The following is a 17,181-nucleotide window of genomic DNA, read 5'->3' as shown; positions in this document are numbered from 1 at the left end:
TCGCTCCAAGATCTACACCTTAATTCACCTAACTTCAAAGCTTTGCTCAGAGTATTTTGTCTTATTGCCAAAGGAAGAGTGTCATTAACATGGGTCAGAAACCTTTCCCTAACTCATTGACTATTCCCTACCCCTAACTCCTCCACTCGCCCAAATAAAGAACAATATCTATGCATTCGTCCGCCTTTATATCCGTCCATCCATTGCATCCATCCATGCCTCCATCCTCCCTCTCATTCACCATTAATTCAAACATCAAATGTTTATTGAGTACCTAGTTCATGCCAATCATCATGCTAACTGCACTAGGCATTAGATGTAAACTAATACAGTTGTGAACAGAAAAGACATGGTGCCTGCCCTCATAGAGGTTACAGTCCTTTTTCACCTGCCAGAGCCACATACAGGATGAATTTTATTTGGCCACAGATCTCTAGGGCCCAGGCATCCTCATCACATGTGGAGTTTGGTGTCTGCATGGTTCACAATCTGCCCTTTCAGAAGTCACTTGAATTGGACGTCTTGGATGTTTTAATTTTATAAATAGTCTGAATGGGGAATGAAGATGTTATAATTTGATTTTTTAATTGAAGGTTAAAAAATATACCAGACATTAGCTTTTTTTAAACTAAGTATAACACTTTTCATAAATATTTCCCTCAGAGCTACCTAACACACACCAAATTCTACTAACAACTATATATCTATATCTATTTACATATGTAAATAAAATATTTGGTTACACATTTTTCTTGATCCTTTCCCAAAAGATTTTCATCTGTTACTTGTTTTGAAAGAACAGAAGCTAGCAGAGGGCAATTAATAGACTTGACCTCTGGGGTGAACAGACACACACACTGGTTGGGGGAGCCTCAGATCTTTTCAAAGGACTTTGCTGGTGAAACTTGGAATTACCGTGTGGCTGTTGGGAGAAGTTTTGTTTTGGTAGTAGTTACTGGTTAGGCTCTGTAAATTTTCCTTTCAGACGTTTGGCTGGTTCTCAAAAATTGCCTTTAAGAATTGTATTTTGTAAGTTAAGAGCAGAAGCTATTATTAGCTGTGTGTTTGTGGTTGAAACATGAGGTCAGATTTGGCAGGGAACTCTTAAGGGTGGTGAAGGGGAACCTCAGCTCAGCCATCCTGCTGCCACACGGTGCCTTTGGGACCAGCTTATTCCTGGTCACAGAAAGAATGACTTTGCCTTTCAATTTGTGGGAGTATGTGCTTTAATAACGGAATGCTGCCTTTGGGAGTTGGGAGTGACTTGTAGCAAATTTTTTTTTCAGAATTCAATATCCTAATGAAGACATATAGTATATATATAATATCCATATTCATAATTGCTTTATTGGGTCAGAGACTGTGTTGGTCCTGTTCATTATTGTACTCCCAGCTCCAAGTGCAGTGCTTGTCATAAATGTGCTTGTTGAATGAGTTAAAAATGACAATAAAGAGCAGGTTTAGAAAGATGAAAGACATATGTTAAATGGAAGAATAGTTTATAGTCAGAGAACATTTGTAGGTCAAGCACTTCCAAATGATGGCAAATATCCAAGGTGAGGTGACCATCCTCATGAATGAAAACATTGGAATAAATACAGAGTTCTCTGGATCTGAGGAAATTGAAAAACTAGGAGGTTATGGACTGCATTGATGCTCAAGTCACTAACGGTGATGGCAGAAGAAAGAGGTGGAGATGGAGGAAAGTAGGCAAGACCCCTCCTTTCCTAGCTCTCTCTTGGGATGAATTAAGTAATTTTGTATAGACATATAAAGATATAAGACCTGCAAGACCTGCTCTCCAACTTGTGCACTCATGTGCACACGTGCACACACACACACTGTAGTATCCGAAGCATCTGAGATGATCACACGACAATACTAATAATTAAACACTTACTGTGGACAAGTAACCAAAATTAGCCATGATTGGGAGCTATGGAATGATTAGTACACATCATTATTTTCTGCTGATAGAAAAGCAGGAAATATTTATACACATCTGAAATACTTAAACGGGGAGAAAACAATTATTAGTTTTTCCAGACTATCCTTACATCCATTCTGTTGAAAAGGCTCCTTATTAGGAATTAGATCTGTTCGTTGCCCACTTGCTTTGATGTTGCAGATTTTTGGTGGCATTTTCAGGGGAGCTTTGGAGGAAGTGGTTATCATTATTACAGTTCACAGTGGTACCTAAAATTGTGTGGGGTCAGAATTTCTTTATGCTCTGATAAGCAACTTGCTGTAGAGTACCACAGAAGGGAACATAGTCTTGCTGCTGTTTGCACAGATGCAAAATATACAAAGAATATAGCTATTTGAAAAGGAAGCTTTTATAAAAAAGACTGGTGAGGTTTTCAATCAGAAATCCTTTAAATCCTCAACAGCAGATAATCATGAAGTTCCCTTTTTACAGATTCACATATATCTTGACTGAATCAGAAGATGATGTTGAGGGATAGTTGCTTTTCCAATGTAACAGTAATGTAATTTTCTCTGTAGCTTTTAAATAATTGTCTGTGAAATCATTTTGTGATTTCTACTTCAGAAGCTTAACCACGACAGCAAAATCATAAATATTTTTCCCTATGTCAAACATTTTAGGTGATAGTTGGATCCACGTAGTACATTTTGTTTTCCTCTAAAATCTCAAATATTACACAAGCCAGTCCTTTTCAAAGTTGTGGCTTAATAAAGAGTTGGATAGTGAAGTGATTTATTGCAAAGAATATGGCTCATCTTTGTTTCATTTTTTTCTCACATTTACAGTGACACTCAGTACACTTTTTTTTACTACATTGTTAATGAAAGTTTACCTAAGAGTCTAAAAGTAGAAACAAAAGACAATGAGTTGAATGGAAAAGTAACTTTTAGAATTTGAATTTTGCGGAAACCGTAGCTTTCTTCTGAATGGCGCGTGCTACCCAAATGCTTGGAGTTTGCAGGTGCCACAGTCTCTGAACTCCACAGGAGAAATGGTTTCTACAGTAACAATCATCATTTAATGAAGGATTATTACTTATCAGACCAGGTACTGAGTGAATTAGATCTGTAATTACATTTTGTCCTCCCCTTAATCTTATATAAATTCTGTTAATCCTCCCTTTATAGAGAGGAAACTGAGGCCCAGAGGTTAGATAATAGGCTCCAAATCACAAAACCAGTAAGGGCAGAGCCAACACTTGAAGCCAGGTTTGTGTTCCTAATCACTTTGACTTAATTACATTGTTGATACTACTGTGTTATTATTCATTACAACTGGGAGAAACATGATAATAAAGACAGTTTACTGTGACCTATATACTTATGTATTTATGAGTAACTCAGCATTTTTGCATGTTTTAAAAAATCTCTATAAGTGGTATTATTTTATAGGTATCATTCTACAACATGTTTTCTTTGCTCATCAAAGTTCCAATTACTCATGCTAACTGTTACATAGTATTCAATTTTATCAATTCCTTTATCTCTTTTCCTATTGATGAACAGGATATTCTTCAAAATTTTCTTGGCTATTCTTGGACCCTTCTTTCATATAAATTTTTTGATAAACTTATTAAGTTCCTGAGCAATCATGCTGGGATTTTTTTTTGGAATTGCTTTGAATTTATACATTAATTTAGGAAAATTGGCTTATGTATGATATTGAGTCTTCCTATCATGAAATGGTATACCTCTCCATTTACTAAAGTAATGTTTTATGTTCTTAGCAATATTTTTAAAATTTTCTCCACATATCTTGTACTAATTATATTACATGTATTCCTAGGAATTTTATAGTTATCATTGATATTTTGTATGATGTATTTTCTTCCTGATTTGGTTATTACTGGTATGTGGCAAGGCTGTTGATTATTGTGTGTTGATCTTGATTCAGCAACCCTGCTGAATTCTCTTATTCATTCTAATAGTTTGTCTATAAATTCTTCAGATTTTCTATGGAAGTTCATCGTATCTTCACCAATATGGGCTATTTTATCTCTTCCTTTCTAATTCTTATACCTCTTAACTCTTTTATTTTTGTTTTGTTTTGTTTACATTGATTATGACCTTCAGAAATGTTAGAGTGAAAGGGGTGATCTAGCATTTTGTCTTAAGTTTTTTTTAATGTATGTCAAGTTAAGAGGGGTCTCCTTTAATTCATATTTGCTAAGAATTTTTAAAATAATGAATGAGTGATGAATTTTATGGAATTTATGAATACAGTAATATGCAGATATGGCTTTTCATCTTTAATATACTAATGTGGTATACTACGTTTTTAGACTTTTTTTTTTTTAAATTTTATTTACTTATTTTTTCCCCCCGCAAAGCCCCAGTAGATAGTTGTATGTCATAGCTGCACATCCTTCTAGTTGCTGTATGTGGGACTCGGCCTCAGCGTGGCTGGAGAAGTGGTGCCTCGGTGCGAGCCCGGGATCCGAACCCGGGCCACCAGCAGCAGAGCGCGCGCACTTAACCGCTAAGCCATGGGGCCGGCCCAGATTTTTTTAACCTTGAACCATCCTTGCATTATTGATATACGTGATAGATTATAAAAAATTCTGCTATATTTTCTTTCAGACTCTGGCAAATGTTCATTGTCAGGTAGGTCTCCAATTTTAATTTTTCATAGAGTCCTTATCAAATTGGTACAAAGACCATTCTAGCTGCATTTAGAGAACTGTGTAATTTTTTCCATTTTCTGAAGTTGTTTGAACAAACTATATACTATAGTTAACTATACTATAGTTAATTATAACAAACTATAAAACCATCTTGTCATTTTCAAGGGCACACTTCTAGTTGCCAATTAAATTTCTTTAATGATTATTTATTTGTTCTGGTTTTCTGTTTTTTCTTGAGCAATTTTCATAATTAATATGTTTCTTTAAATTACCCATTTTGCCCATTTTTAAAATTTATTGCATTACTTTCATATTATTTTTATGATTTAAAATCTTTACTGTATTTGTACTTTTTATGTTATTAATATTGTGTTATAGGTATATTTTCTCTTGGTATAGCTTACTTAAGGTTTTCCATTTATTTATTTTTTAGTAAAAAACTAGCTTTTGGTTTTACATATCTTTTATTGTAGCTTGTTTTCTATACCATCAATTTCTGATTTTCTCTTATATTCTATTTTTTTCATGTAATTTTATTTTATTTATTCATGAAAATGTATTGAGAATATATCATAGGCCAGGCACTGTTCAGATATTTGGCATACGATTAGTAAAAAACTTCAGGAGTTATTAGAAATTGTGTAGTTCAGGGTTCAATGACTCCTTTGCAATTTTATCAACAAATGTTAAAGGTAACATAGAACATGTTTCTCTGGCTTATCAATATTAAGACTTTATCTGAGCTGTTGACAAATGCTATGTTTTGGTTCCATTGTCTTTATTGAATATCTACTTTGAAAAACTTGGCATAAAGCCATGGAGAAAATGCAAAATATTTTCTGGGAACAGCTAAAACTTTAATTCATATATATCTCAAGGCTAAGATTTTATACTTGTGACTGATATATAATTTTTGCTAAATAATAGAGCAAAAACATACCTTAATAATCTTTTAGATTAACAACACCTTTGATCAAGGATCAAGGATGTTGGTTTCCCTCAATCTTTTACTTTGTAGATTAAGTGAATGAAGTCATCTCAATTTTGTGACAGAGTCCAGGATACAACAGTTCTCCCCATTATCAATTTTTTGATGGTTATATTCCCTTCACCTTTTTCCCTCCATATTTGGTAACTATTTCTTTGGTAACTATTTTTGTTTCTTTGGTATATTGTTTCTGTCTATAATTGATTTTTTCTGCTCATTTTAAGTTTCTACCTGCTTGTTCTTGCCAAAAATGTCTTTTGTCTCTGTACTTGAAAATAGGATTTTCTCCTTTAGTGAAATTAAAAACAATATTTTAAAGTAGGGAGAGTGAGGTAAAATATTAAGATTATTGGACTCAAGGGCATTTGGCATTTTTGAGAGTGGTACAGCTTAACCACCATAGCAATGTCACTTGTTTTTCATTGATAAGAAAGCAAGGAAATGCTTTGTTTCCTTTATCCCATGCCTTTCCTCTGAATTTACATTTCTTTTTGCTGAAATAGATCCTTTAATAGTTCTTTTAGTGAGTGCCTATGCGTGTTAAACACTCTTAGTGTTTTATGTTTTGTAATATTATTATTTTGCTATAAATGTTGCATGATAGTTTATCTGGGAATAAAATTCTATAGTGACAGTTATTTTTCCTCATCATTTTAAAGGTATTGCTCCAGGTTCTTCTACCAACTTTCGTTACTGATCAGAAATCTGCCATGAGTCTGATAGTCACTTCTTCTTAGGTTAAACTACCATTTGTCTCTGCTGGCTTTTAAGATTGACATTTTTCAGTTTTACTAAAATATGTCAAGGTTTAGGATTTATTTGTATTTATGCTGCTGAATACTCATAGAGCAGTTTCAACTGAGGATTCTCATTTTTCTTCGGTAATTGAAAGGAAACTTTTGGATATTTATATACAAATATTGCTCTTCAGTTGTTCCACAGTTTTTTTTGAATCTCTAATAAGAAGTTCTAAATCTCTAATAGGCCTCTAAAGTTGGAGATTCTCACACCATCCCTCCTGCTTCTTAAATGCTATTTCACAATTTTTTTTTCCTGAGGATGCTTCACTCTAAGCTAACATCTGTTGCCAATCTTCCTCTTTTTGTGTTTGAGGAAGATTAGCCCTGAGCTAACATCTGTGCCAATCTTCCTCTATTTTGTATGTGGGTCACCACCCCAGCATGGCTGACGAGTGGTGTAGGTCCATGCCTGGAATCCAAACTCGCAAACCCTAGGCCGCCAAAGTGGAGCACACTGAACTTAACACTATGCCATGGGGCCAGGCCTCTTTCACAATTTTTAATTTCTTTTTCTGTTTCTCCTGGCTTCTGGGCAAATTTCTTGGTACCAAATCTTATTTAATAATTTGCTTTTTAGCTATTTCAAGTCTGAGGATTATGCTGTCCTTTAAATTTTTAATTTTAAAAACTAAATTTTTTTCAAATTTTTAATTTATTTTCTTTTACGTTTACCTGTCCATTTCTCTCCTCTGCCTGATTTTGTGTCATAATTTCAGCTATTTTTGTAGATGTGATTTCATCTTTTATTTTCCAGAACATTTTAGATGTGCTTCTTTTAAAGTTTTTGTCAAGTGATTTGATAAAATTAATTTCACTGGAGTGAACTCATATTCTAAATATTTATATTATTGGCTGTCTTTTTCAGTGTTATATTTCTTTACGTGGTTTGTAGGCTAATTTTGAGTGAAATTTTTTGTTTGTGTTTTTCTAGCTCTCTCTTGATCATTTTTTCTGGCACTTTCATTCTCTTTACTGTCTTTTTTTTATGGGCATCTCTTTGTGCCTGGCATTTTTCAGTTGACTTCTACCTGGGCCCCCAGGATAGAACTACACCCTGTATGATAGTTTGGAGCTCCTGTCCCATAGTTAAATTAGAAATAATGCAGAACCAGTCTCCAAGCTAGTAGCAGCTTGGTTTAGATCTTGGTCTAGACAGGTTGTGTTGATGCCTCCTGCTTCCATAGGTCTTCAGCTTCGTATAACCCAGGATTTCTCAATAGGGAAACTGTTGACATTTTGGATCAGATGATTCTTTGTTGTGAGGAATGTCTTATGCATTACAGGATGTTTATCAGCATCCTTGTCCTCTACTCACAAGACACCAGTAGCACTTCCTTCTCTCCAGTTATTACAGCCCCAAATATTTCCAGACATTGCCAAATGTTCCCTGGGGAATAAAGTCATATCCTCTCCCTTGATAGCTAATGGTATAACCTGTAAATCCTGGAATCAATTGGCGATAGTTCATTTTAACTTTAGCAAGCAAAGAGTTCCAAATCCTGTCCAGCTTTAACCCTAGAGCCTGGGTTCAGTCCTTTCTGTTAAGTAGAGGACTTTTAATCTCCCACTGGAAAGAAATGTCCCGATCCACTGCCCACTTAAGGGCCCAGCACCTAGAAGACTATGACTTTACACCCACTGCTACTGGTTCCTGAAAATATATATCTTAGTTTGTATTTTGCTGTTGTTTTTTTTGTGTTCTCTTTTTATATTTCACTTACCACAACTGTGTGTTTGGAGCAGAGGGGACACTATACAGCATGAACTTGAAACTCTTTCTTACTCAGAAGTCATAGAAGAAAAGTTTTACAGAAAAATATGGGTTTTTTTTTTTTGAGTATTTTTCTCTTCATAGTTCAGTTCCTTTAGATGTTTTCTTATTACCTTCCTGCCCCAACTGGATTATGATTTTGTTTTGTCTTTTTTTAAATTTACAACAAAAGCCTCCATAAACCTGCTTTATTTTTAGCCAAATTCTGTATTTGAAGTATTGATCAGACTAACTAAAGCCTCTAGACATTTTTGAGTGGCTTATACAGACATCTCTCTATGACTTTTTGTATTGTCTCTTTGGGATAGAGCACAGGCATTGCATGTTGCAAATTAAGACAATGAGGAGATTGTCCTACAAAGTAAGAAGTAGAGTAAAAGAAAGTGCTGTTTGTAGTTATAATGCAGAAGGACAGTGAAGACTGTGAGGGAGAAGAGGGCAGCAGGAGGTTTAGACCTTGCTGGAAAATCTTCAGGAATGATGCGAAATATAGCCAAGTTGGAACCTACCCCAGCCCTTTCCTTCCATGTTAAAGTTAGTTAAGTCAATTCCAGCACCTATTTATAGTTAAGCCTTGGTTTTGATTAATGATGTTAGACAGGGATAGGAGGGGGGGAGGGGACTGCTAGGAGGGAGGGAGGAGGCAAAGCTGCCGAAGCTGATGTGCTGATGTGTTGTTTGGACCTTACTCTTTGTCGCACACAGATTTCTGGCCAAACATAATGAAATTTATTTTTATTAGAGGGCAGTAATCCATGTCAACATTTTCACTACAAGCCAAGCGAAGACATCAAAACTCTAAACACTGAATAAACTATAGGACAAATCATGCTGCTCTTTTTCACTGGGTCACCAGGCTTGCATTGTCATGGACACAAACTAGGATTTAAATGTCTTTATAAATTATGCTTTTAGACATTAACAAAAAATGAAATTAATAAAACAATCCTGCATTAATGTTTAACCATAGATTTTTTTGAGCTGTAAAGAACCTTAGAGATATACAACTGGCCCAACATTTTAATATTGTAGAGGAGAAAAATCAAGATTTGAGAGCCCAAGAAACTTGCTTAAAGCTGCATAGTATCTTGGTTCTGGAACACGGACTAGATCTTATGTCTTCTCCCTAATCCAGAGCTCTTGCTACTTCTGTCCAAAAGAGAATCAATTTTCATTTTGGTAGCTAGCCATAAATACTTTTCTGGTTGACTTATGTTCTCTGCTTTTAAAGTTGGAAATAGATTAAAGTTTATAGTTCTCATAAATTAGCTTCAGTTACTAAGGAGATTAGTGTATTATTAATCCCTCCTATTTTTAAAAAAAATTTTACTAAAGCCCACCTTCCTTGAAAAGTGATATTATCCAAAGGATTAACTATCCAGCTATGCCCTCAAACACAGAAGATTGTGAATAGGGATGGTCTGTATTTTAAAAATCTTCATTTGCCTGGTAATCACATGAGTTTAAATATTATAGAAAAGTAGAGGGACTTACAGTAACTATACTTGTACTTCCACTTGGGCGTTTGGATAAAATGTCTTCTTCCTTCGGGGCCAGCCCCATGGCTGAGCGGTTAAGTGCGCACGCTCTGCTACTGGCGGCCCGGCTTTGGATCCTGGGTGCGCACCGACACACCACTTCTCTGGCCATGCTGAGGCCGTGTCCCACATACAGCAACTAGAAGGATGTGCAACTATGACATACAACTATCTACTGGGGCTTTGGGGAAAAAAATGGAGGAGGATTGGCAATAGATGTTAGCTCATAGCCAGTCTTCCTCGGCAAAAAGAGGAGGATTAGCATGGATGTTAGCTCAGGGCTGACCTTCCTCACACAAAAAAATAAATAAATAAAAAATAAATGTCTTCTTCCTTGGATATATAATTGTCATTCACTCACAGCAATTTGCTTTTGTGTTGGAATCTCAATAGCGTAGGTTGGGTAATGATCATCCATTTATTTATCTGTGGGACATGGTATTGCATATAAAGAAAGTATGCTATATAGGACAGTCAATTTTTTATTTCTTAGCTTCCTCTTTTTTTCTTTAGTGATTTCCACTTGTGGTACCATGTATGTTGTGCAAATCAATTAACCATGCATGGACCCACTACAATTTATTCACTGGATAAAGTAGTTTTAGAAAATGTATTGTCGCGCCAGCCCTGATGGCCCAGTAGTTAAAGTTCGGTGGCCCGGGTTTGTATCCTGGTCATGGAACCACAGCACCTGTCTGTCAGTTGCCATGCTGGTGCAGTGGCTCACATGGAAGAACTAGAAGGACTTACAACTGGGATATACAACCATGTACTGGGGCTTTGGGGAGGAAAAAAAAGAAAATGCATTGTATTATAAATGTGGAGATGGTATAGACCCCCAAAATATATCAGCTATCAGTGAGTGTGCTTAATCATAGTCGTATAGATTTCTGCTTTCTGAAATGGAGTCATATATTTTGGTAGAATCTTCTATTTTGAAGGAAAGCTGATGTGCAACATAATCCATCTGTGTGTGTGCATAATGCTGTATTAGTTTCCTCTGGCTGCTGTACAAATTACCACAAGCTTAGTGGCTTAAGATAGCACAAATTTATTATCTTACAGTTTTGGAGGTCAGATGTCTGAAATGGGTGTCAATGGGCTAAAACTAAGGTGCCAGCAATGCTGTGTTCCTTCTGGAAGCTCTAGGGGAGAATTCGTTCCATTGCCTATTCCAACTTCTAGACACTGCCTGCATCCTTGGCTTGTGGCCCCTTTCTCCATTTTCAAAGTCAGCGGCGTAGCATCTTCCAGTTTCTCTTGGACATTGCCCCTGTCATCACATCTCCTTCTCTGACCCTCCTGCCTCCCTATTTCCTTTATAAGGACCCTTGTGATTACATTCAGCTCACCCAGATAATCCGGAATCATCTCCCCATCTCAAGGTCTTGAACTTAATCACATCTGCAAAGTCCCTTTTGCCATGTAAAGTAGCATATTCATTGGTTCCTGGTAAGAAGAGGTGGACATCTTTGGGGGGGGACATTATTTTACCTATCACAAATCGGAAGACTATTTTGAAATAACTTGTTCTCATGCTACTTTGCATAATAGATACAACGTAGACTGTTGCAACTAGATATTTTTTTTTATAGCAGCAATCTCTATAGCACCAATGTTCAAAGAAATATAATGCAAGCCACATATCAAATTTTAAATTTTCTCTTAGCCACGTTTTAAGAAGTAAAAAGGAACAAGTGAAATTAATTTTAATTATATATATTTATTTAAATATATTAACATGTATAAATATTATCATGTCAACGTGCAATCAATATAAAAATATTGAGATAATTTATATGCTTTATTTCACACTGTCTTCAAAACCCAGAGTTATCTCTATATAGACTAGACACATTTCGTGTGCTCAATACCTGCATGTGGCTCATGACTCTTGTATTGGAAAGCACAGCTCTGTGGCCAAAGGTTTTATAGTTCCCTACCCATTTAAGAGCCAGAATGTCTGCTCAAAGGAATGTGATATGATGTCTAACACATTGGAACGGACCAGGGTTTCTCAACCTCAGCACTATTGACATTCTGGGCCAGGTAATTCTTTGGATGGAGGGCTGTCCTATACATAGTAGGATGTTTAACAACATTCCTGGTCTCTCCCACTCGATGCCAGTAGCACCTCTCCCCCAGTTGTGACAACCAAAAAATGTTTCCAGAAATTGCCAAATATCCCCTAGGGGGAAAAATTGCCCCTGATTGAGAACCACTGGACTAGACATAGAAGGCTTGGGTTTGAACTCCATTCTCTACACATTACTCTGCAACCTGGAGGGAGCCACTTGAACTTGTTAAAATACTTTCATCCTTTTTAAAGTGGGTAAAATATTGTCTGGGCTGCCTGAGCCTCAAAAGAGACAGTGTAGATAAAACAACTCCGTAAACTATATATGATCTGCAAGAGGAAGTCAGCATTGTCTACATTTTATTTATGTTTAGCACTCTAATTTAAGTACGACTATTTCAGTACTGATAAATTTTTTCATAATATTTGACTTATTTAAAATATGTTCTGTTTATGACAATTGGATTATAGCTTGGGCAAGATGTTTTAGGTATTTTGTTCTCTTGGCTGTTGGTACTTGTGGCAGTGCAAAAATAAGTAGAACGGGGTCTTTTTAGTGAATGGACCAACTTTGAAATAACTAGGAGCTGCTTTGCGGCCTTCTCAGTTCTCGTAGGGTGCAACCTGCCCAAAGAATTTGCAAAGATGTTCAGTAAGTTACTTTGATCGATCTAACAGTTATTGAACACCTGTTCCTGCCAAGAACAGTGCTAGATCCTGGGAGTAGAAAAGAGAATGAGGCAGGGTTCTGTCCCTCGGAGTGCTTACAAGAGTAGTAGGAGAAAAGGCAGTGAGACTAATGAACAGTATTCAGATGGAAATGGTGCTTTGAAAAGAGTCAGCAGAATGTAAAGAGAAGGTTCAGTTTGCAAAACAAACAGTGGATCGGGGGAAGGTCTGAGAGGATGCAGAATGAAAAAGTTCGTGGAGTAGCTCAACAATCACAGAAGTGGAGCATAGCAGGGAGGAAAGAAATAGAAAAGGAGAAAGTGGAGGCATAGCCTCCCTGGGAAAGGTGTGTCCTGTTCTGCAAAGGACAATTCTTGGCTGAAGGAGTCAACTGGGAGTTCTTACCAGCCAGTGTGCACAAAGCTGGGAGTGGGTTCCCCAGCGGTGGGGGAGCCTGGAAACCGCACCATGGAATCCACTACAGGCTCCAATGTCTCTCAACATTTTTTTCTAAGGAGCCTTTTTTAGACATTTTTTCCCTAATTGCCACCTCCTCCTCCGTGAAATTTCAATAACACAGATATACTGTTTATCTATTAATGTAGTGTATGTATATCTGTACTTTATACATAAAAAAAGAGTGAGTTTTCTTTTCCTCCCCCAAGAATCAATTTCCACCCCCTTGGTGGCCAAATCGCCCCATTGAGAATGAGTGCACTAACTCTGGCATTCATGAATAGTGTTCTTGTCCTTGGTTCCCTTGACTTATAAAGGCCTTAACAATAATTTTGTGTTTCAGGGGCTGCCCTGAAAACAGTCGCTTTCTTGACCCTTGAGGGGAAAGACTGGAATTGGAGATTCTGAGAAGTGTAGGAGCTATGATCCTGCTCGTGTGTGGTGTGTCTGCCCAGCAGGTCCTTGAGGTAGGGGTTGGAATGAAGTTGGCTATGTGGGCCACGGAGAAGGGCCTCTTTGCTTAATTTGACATATAGGGAAGTGAGTGCTACCAGAAAAGTTGCCTTTCTTCAAATGGACCATGTGTACCCATGGTGCAAGGACCCTGGGTGAGGCGCCATGATGGCCTGGAGACCAAAACCCTTCCTGTTTCTTGCCAAGCGCTCCTACCTTCATCTGAGGTTATTAGAAACAGGCTCAGCTAAAAATAAAGTAGAACTTTATTTTCTCTTTTGCTATTTTTCTTTGTGTATGGAGCTCTTGCAGAAACCTGGGAGTGGGGAATGGAGGTCGATGGCAGGCGGGATTTAGTCCAGAGCCATCAAACACCTCCAACCATAGACCCTTCATAAAAGTGTGATTTTCTTTCCTCTTTTCCAAAGAATGGCAACCTGGCCACAAACTATAGTGTCAGAAGTATGATGGGACTGACACTCAAAAGCCTTATAGTTTAATTATAGATAGTGAAATACCAATTAAGAAATATGAGGAACCTTTAAATTTGTCCTTTATCATCTACTGTAAGAAGCTCTGTCAGGGCTTCCAATAACTTCATGTGTTAGTCAGGATTTTGGTTGCTAGTAGCTTAAGCTGACTGAACTAGCTAAAAGACATTTTGTAAAAATATGTGGGGGTATCTGTGGATCCCAAGAGCAGGGATATAGCCAGATCTCAGGAAAAGGCTGGAACCTAAAATTAGAATTATACATGTATTCTTTTGAATTCTCTCATCGCTGTGCGTCTGCTTTATTCTTCTTTCCCTGTTTACCTTCCTTCTCAGATTCTTGGTTCCCACGGTGGCCAAAAGGCATCCTGCTCTCAGAGGTTATATCAAATGGGGCCTATTCCCCACAGAACCTGATAACACCCCTTCAGCCTTGCAGTCCCAATTCCCAGATGCAAGAATATGATTGGCCTTGCTTAGGTCAGATAAATGCTCCAGTTTGTCAGCTGTAACCAAATAAGCATGGCTGCTGGAGGCCAATCCTTGGAGTGGGAGTGGGGTGGGTAGGCAAGCAGACGGTAGGCCCCAGAGAAAATAACAACGAATTGTTGGCTCCTGAAAGTGTCTGCCACTGGCAGTGATCACTGATTTTCCCACCTGAGATAAACCATTCAATTTCAGGAAATTATGGGCATTTTGAATAATGGAAACTTTAGTGTTTAAACAATGTTCTTTCTTTATTTTAAGTGTATGGCTTAGTTGGTTGGTACATAATCAACGAGTAATAACTTGAGTTGAGTTTAATTTTCAGTTGCAGACTTCATTCTTCATTCTTAAACCAGAATTCTTATAAATATTTACCATGGATCCAAAGGGGAGTAAGGGAGAATGCAGAAGGATTAGAAACAGAGTAGAATGGTGGTTACCAGGAGCTGTGGGTGGGGAAATGGGGAGATGTTGTTCAAAGAGTGCAAATTTCCAGTTATAAGATGAATAAGTTCTGGGGATCTAATGTACAGTATGGTGATTATAGTTAATAATACTGTGTTATATACTTGAAAGTTGCTAAGTGAGTAGATCTTAAATGTTCTCACAAAAAAGAAATGGTAACTATGTGACGTGATGGAGGTGTTAGCTAACGCTATGGTGGTAATCATTTTGAGATATATGAGTGTATCAAATCAACACATTATGCACCTTAAACGTACACAATGTTATCTGTCAGTTATATCTCAACAGATTGGGGAAAAAAGAGTGCTGAAGGATTAGCTGGATGATAACACTGCTTACTGGAAGAACAACAATAAAATTGCATCTCTATGGATATGGAGTTATGGTAGAACTGTCCTCTGTGAGAACTCTTCTTTCCCCTCATCTCAGGGGATGGGTCCCAACAAACATTTGTAGTATGTGTAGTGATAGCTAATTGGATCACAAGTGGACACATGACCCAAGATGGCCAATCTAGTTTTCTCTTCTGGAATTTAGAATTGGGATTGGGAGACCTTAGTCAGTTTGGGTGTCTACAATGTGCCAGAAGCTAAAAGTTGAGTGCACAGTGTTGAATAAGAGAGAAGTTACTGTTCCCATAAAGCTTGCATTTTGGCAAGCAGTTATGTTCAGCCATGTGCAAATGAACAGTCGCGTGGAATTATGATGATTTTTACTTCCTCCCAAGGCAAGCTGTACATGTGGCCCTTCTAGTTCTGTGAGATTGAGACACTACAGTATCTTTTCAATGATTGTATTTGGAGGATTAAGCTAGTTTAGAGTGAATTTTTATTACTTGCAACCAAAAGAGTGTGTATATCTCTATATGTGAAATGTTTTTGATTACTTATTTGTATACTGATTGATAAGCCTTCTTCTTTCTCAAAAGGGAGTAAGTTCTTTGAGGGTATGGGCCTTGTCTGTTTTTAGTATTTTTCTGTCCCTCGGGCTTGGCACCATGTTTGGCACATACAGGCGCTCAGTTGTTGCATGTTATTTAGTGCCCATAAGCACTCAGTGGTGTGGAATGAGTCTTAGGTGGAAATTGGGGGGCAGGGAGTGAAATGAGATGTTGTAAAGAGAGAATTTAAGGCTTGTTGGTTTGAATTGAGGAAAGTCATTGTGCACTTCTTTTTGGAAGGTTTTGTTGCAAGGTTTTTCCTTAGTTTCTGGGTGAGTGTTAGGCAAGTACATATAAATGATTAGATCCTCGCTAGGTCCTAAATGATTCCTTTGGAAAGATAAGCTTTAGCAACTACATCTTTCACCCTAAGGAGAATAATCCTATTTATTGCTCATCATGTACTATGTGAGGAGTAAAGATTGCTGGATAACTTTTTCCAATTGTTATGTTCAGAAATGTATTTACACTCTATTTCAGCAGGTACATTATGCCCTGGCTTTTTGCTGTTTCTCTTAAAGGTGCAATTTTGTTCCCTTGTAAAGGTCTTCTATTCCCTTATAAAGTATCTTCTTTTATGGGTTCTTATTAATTGTGCCCTTTATTTGCTTGAAAAGTTGTGTTTTAGGGCCCTGGCTCTAGGGATCTTCCTTAGGCTGTGATGGATTATATGAAAACAATCGGATGGAAAATAATACATATTTAGAGTTAAAATGCAAAAAACTTGTACACAAATCTTCATAGCATTATTCATAATCGCCAAATAACGGAAGCAACCCAAATATCCACTGACTGATAAATGGGTAAATAAAATGTGGTACATCCATGAAATGGAATATTCTGTGGCAATAAAAATCAATGAAGTAGTAATAGATGCTACAACATGAATGAACCTTGAAAACATTATGCTAAGTGAAAGAAGCCAGTCACAAAAGACTACATGTTGCATAATATGGTTGCCTTTCTATGAAATGTCCAGAATATGCAAATCCATAGAGATGGAAAGTAGATTAGTGGTTCCCAGGGGCTGGGGAGAGGTGGATTGGGGGGAATGACGTGTGACTGCTAATGGGTATGGGGTCTCTTTCTGGGTTGATGAAATGTTCTAAAATTGAGTGTGGTGATGGTGGCACAACTCTGAATATACTAGAAACCACTGAATTATATAGTTTAAATGGGTGAATTATATCGTATGTGAATTATACCTCAATAAAGCTGTTAAAAAATTAAAGGCATATTTCTGTGTGTGTGTGTATGTAAGTTTCTGTGTGCATATGTTTACAGATATTTGCAATGTTTCGGATTTTGGCAAAGGTGGCAAGAATCATTAGGGTGGGCCCTTGTTCCATGTCTGCTGGAGGAATTCAGAATGTGCATAAGTATCTTGGGCTCTGCCATTGGCTGTGTGAATTTGGATGGGCCATTTAACCTTTCTTCT

The 17,181-nt window shown here is 37.2% G+C and overlaps 1 protein-coding gene across 1 annotated transcript in view; it reads left to right on the top strand.

The window, feature by feature from the left end:
- The window catches only part of LOC131400727 (rho GTPase-activating protein 6-like), a 46,794-nt gene extending 29,825 nt beyond the window's left edge, over positions 1-16,969 (top strand). Inside the window, exon 2 of the mRNA XM_058535434.1 lies at positions 15,078-16,969. Within this exon, the coding sequence (XP_058391417.1) occupies positions 15,078-15,113 (36 nt within the window). The 3' untranslated portion in view covers positions 15,114-16,969. The remainder of the gene's footprint in view (positions 1-15,077) is intronic.
- Positions 16,970-17,181: the final 212 nt, after the last annotated feature.

Source organism: Diceros bicornis, chromosome X (assembly GCF_020826845.1).
Source record: "Diceros bicornis minor isolate mBicDic1 chromosome X, mDicBic1.mat.cur, whole genome shotgun sequence".
Classification (NCBI taxonomy): domain Eukaryota; kingdom Metazoa; phylum Chordata; class Mammalia; order Perissodactyla; family Rhinocerotidae; genus Diceros; species Diceros bicornis.
This window is presented reverse-complemented; position numbering and strand designations above follow the sequence as displayed.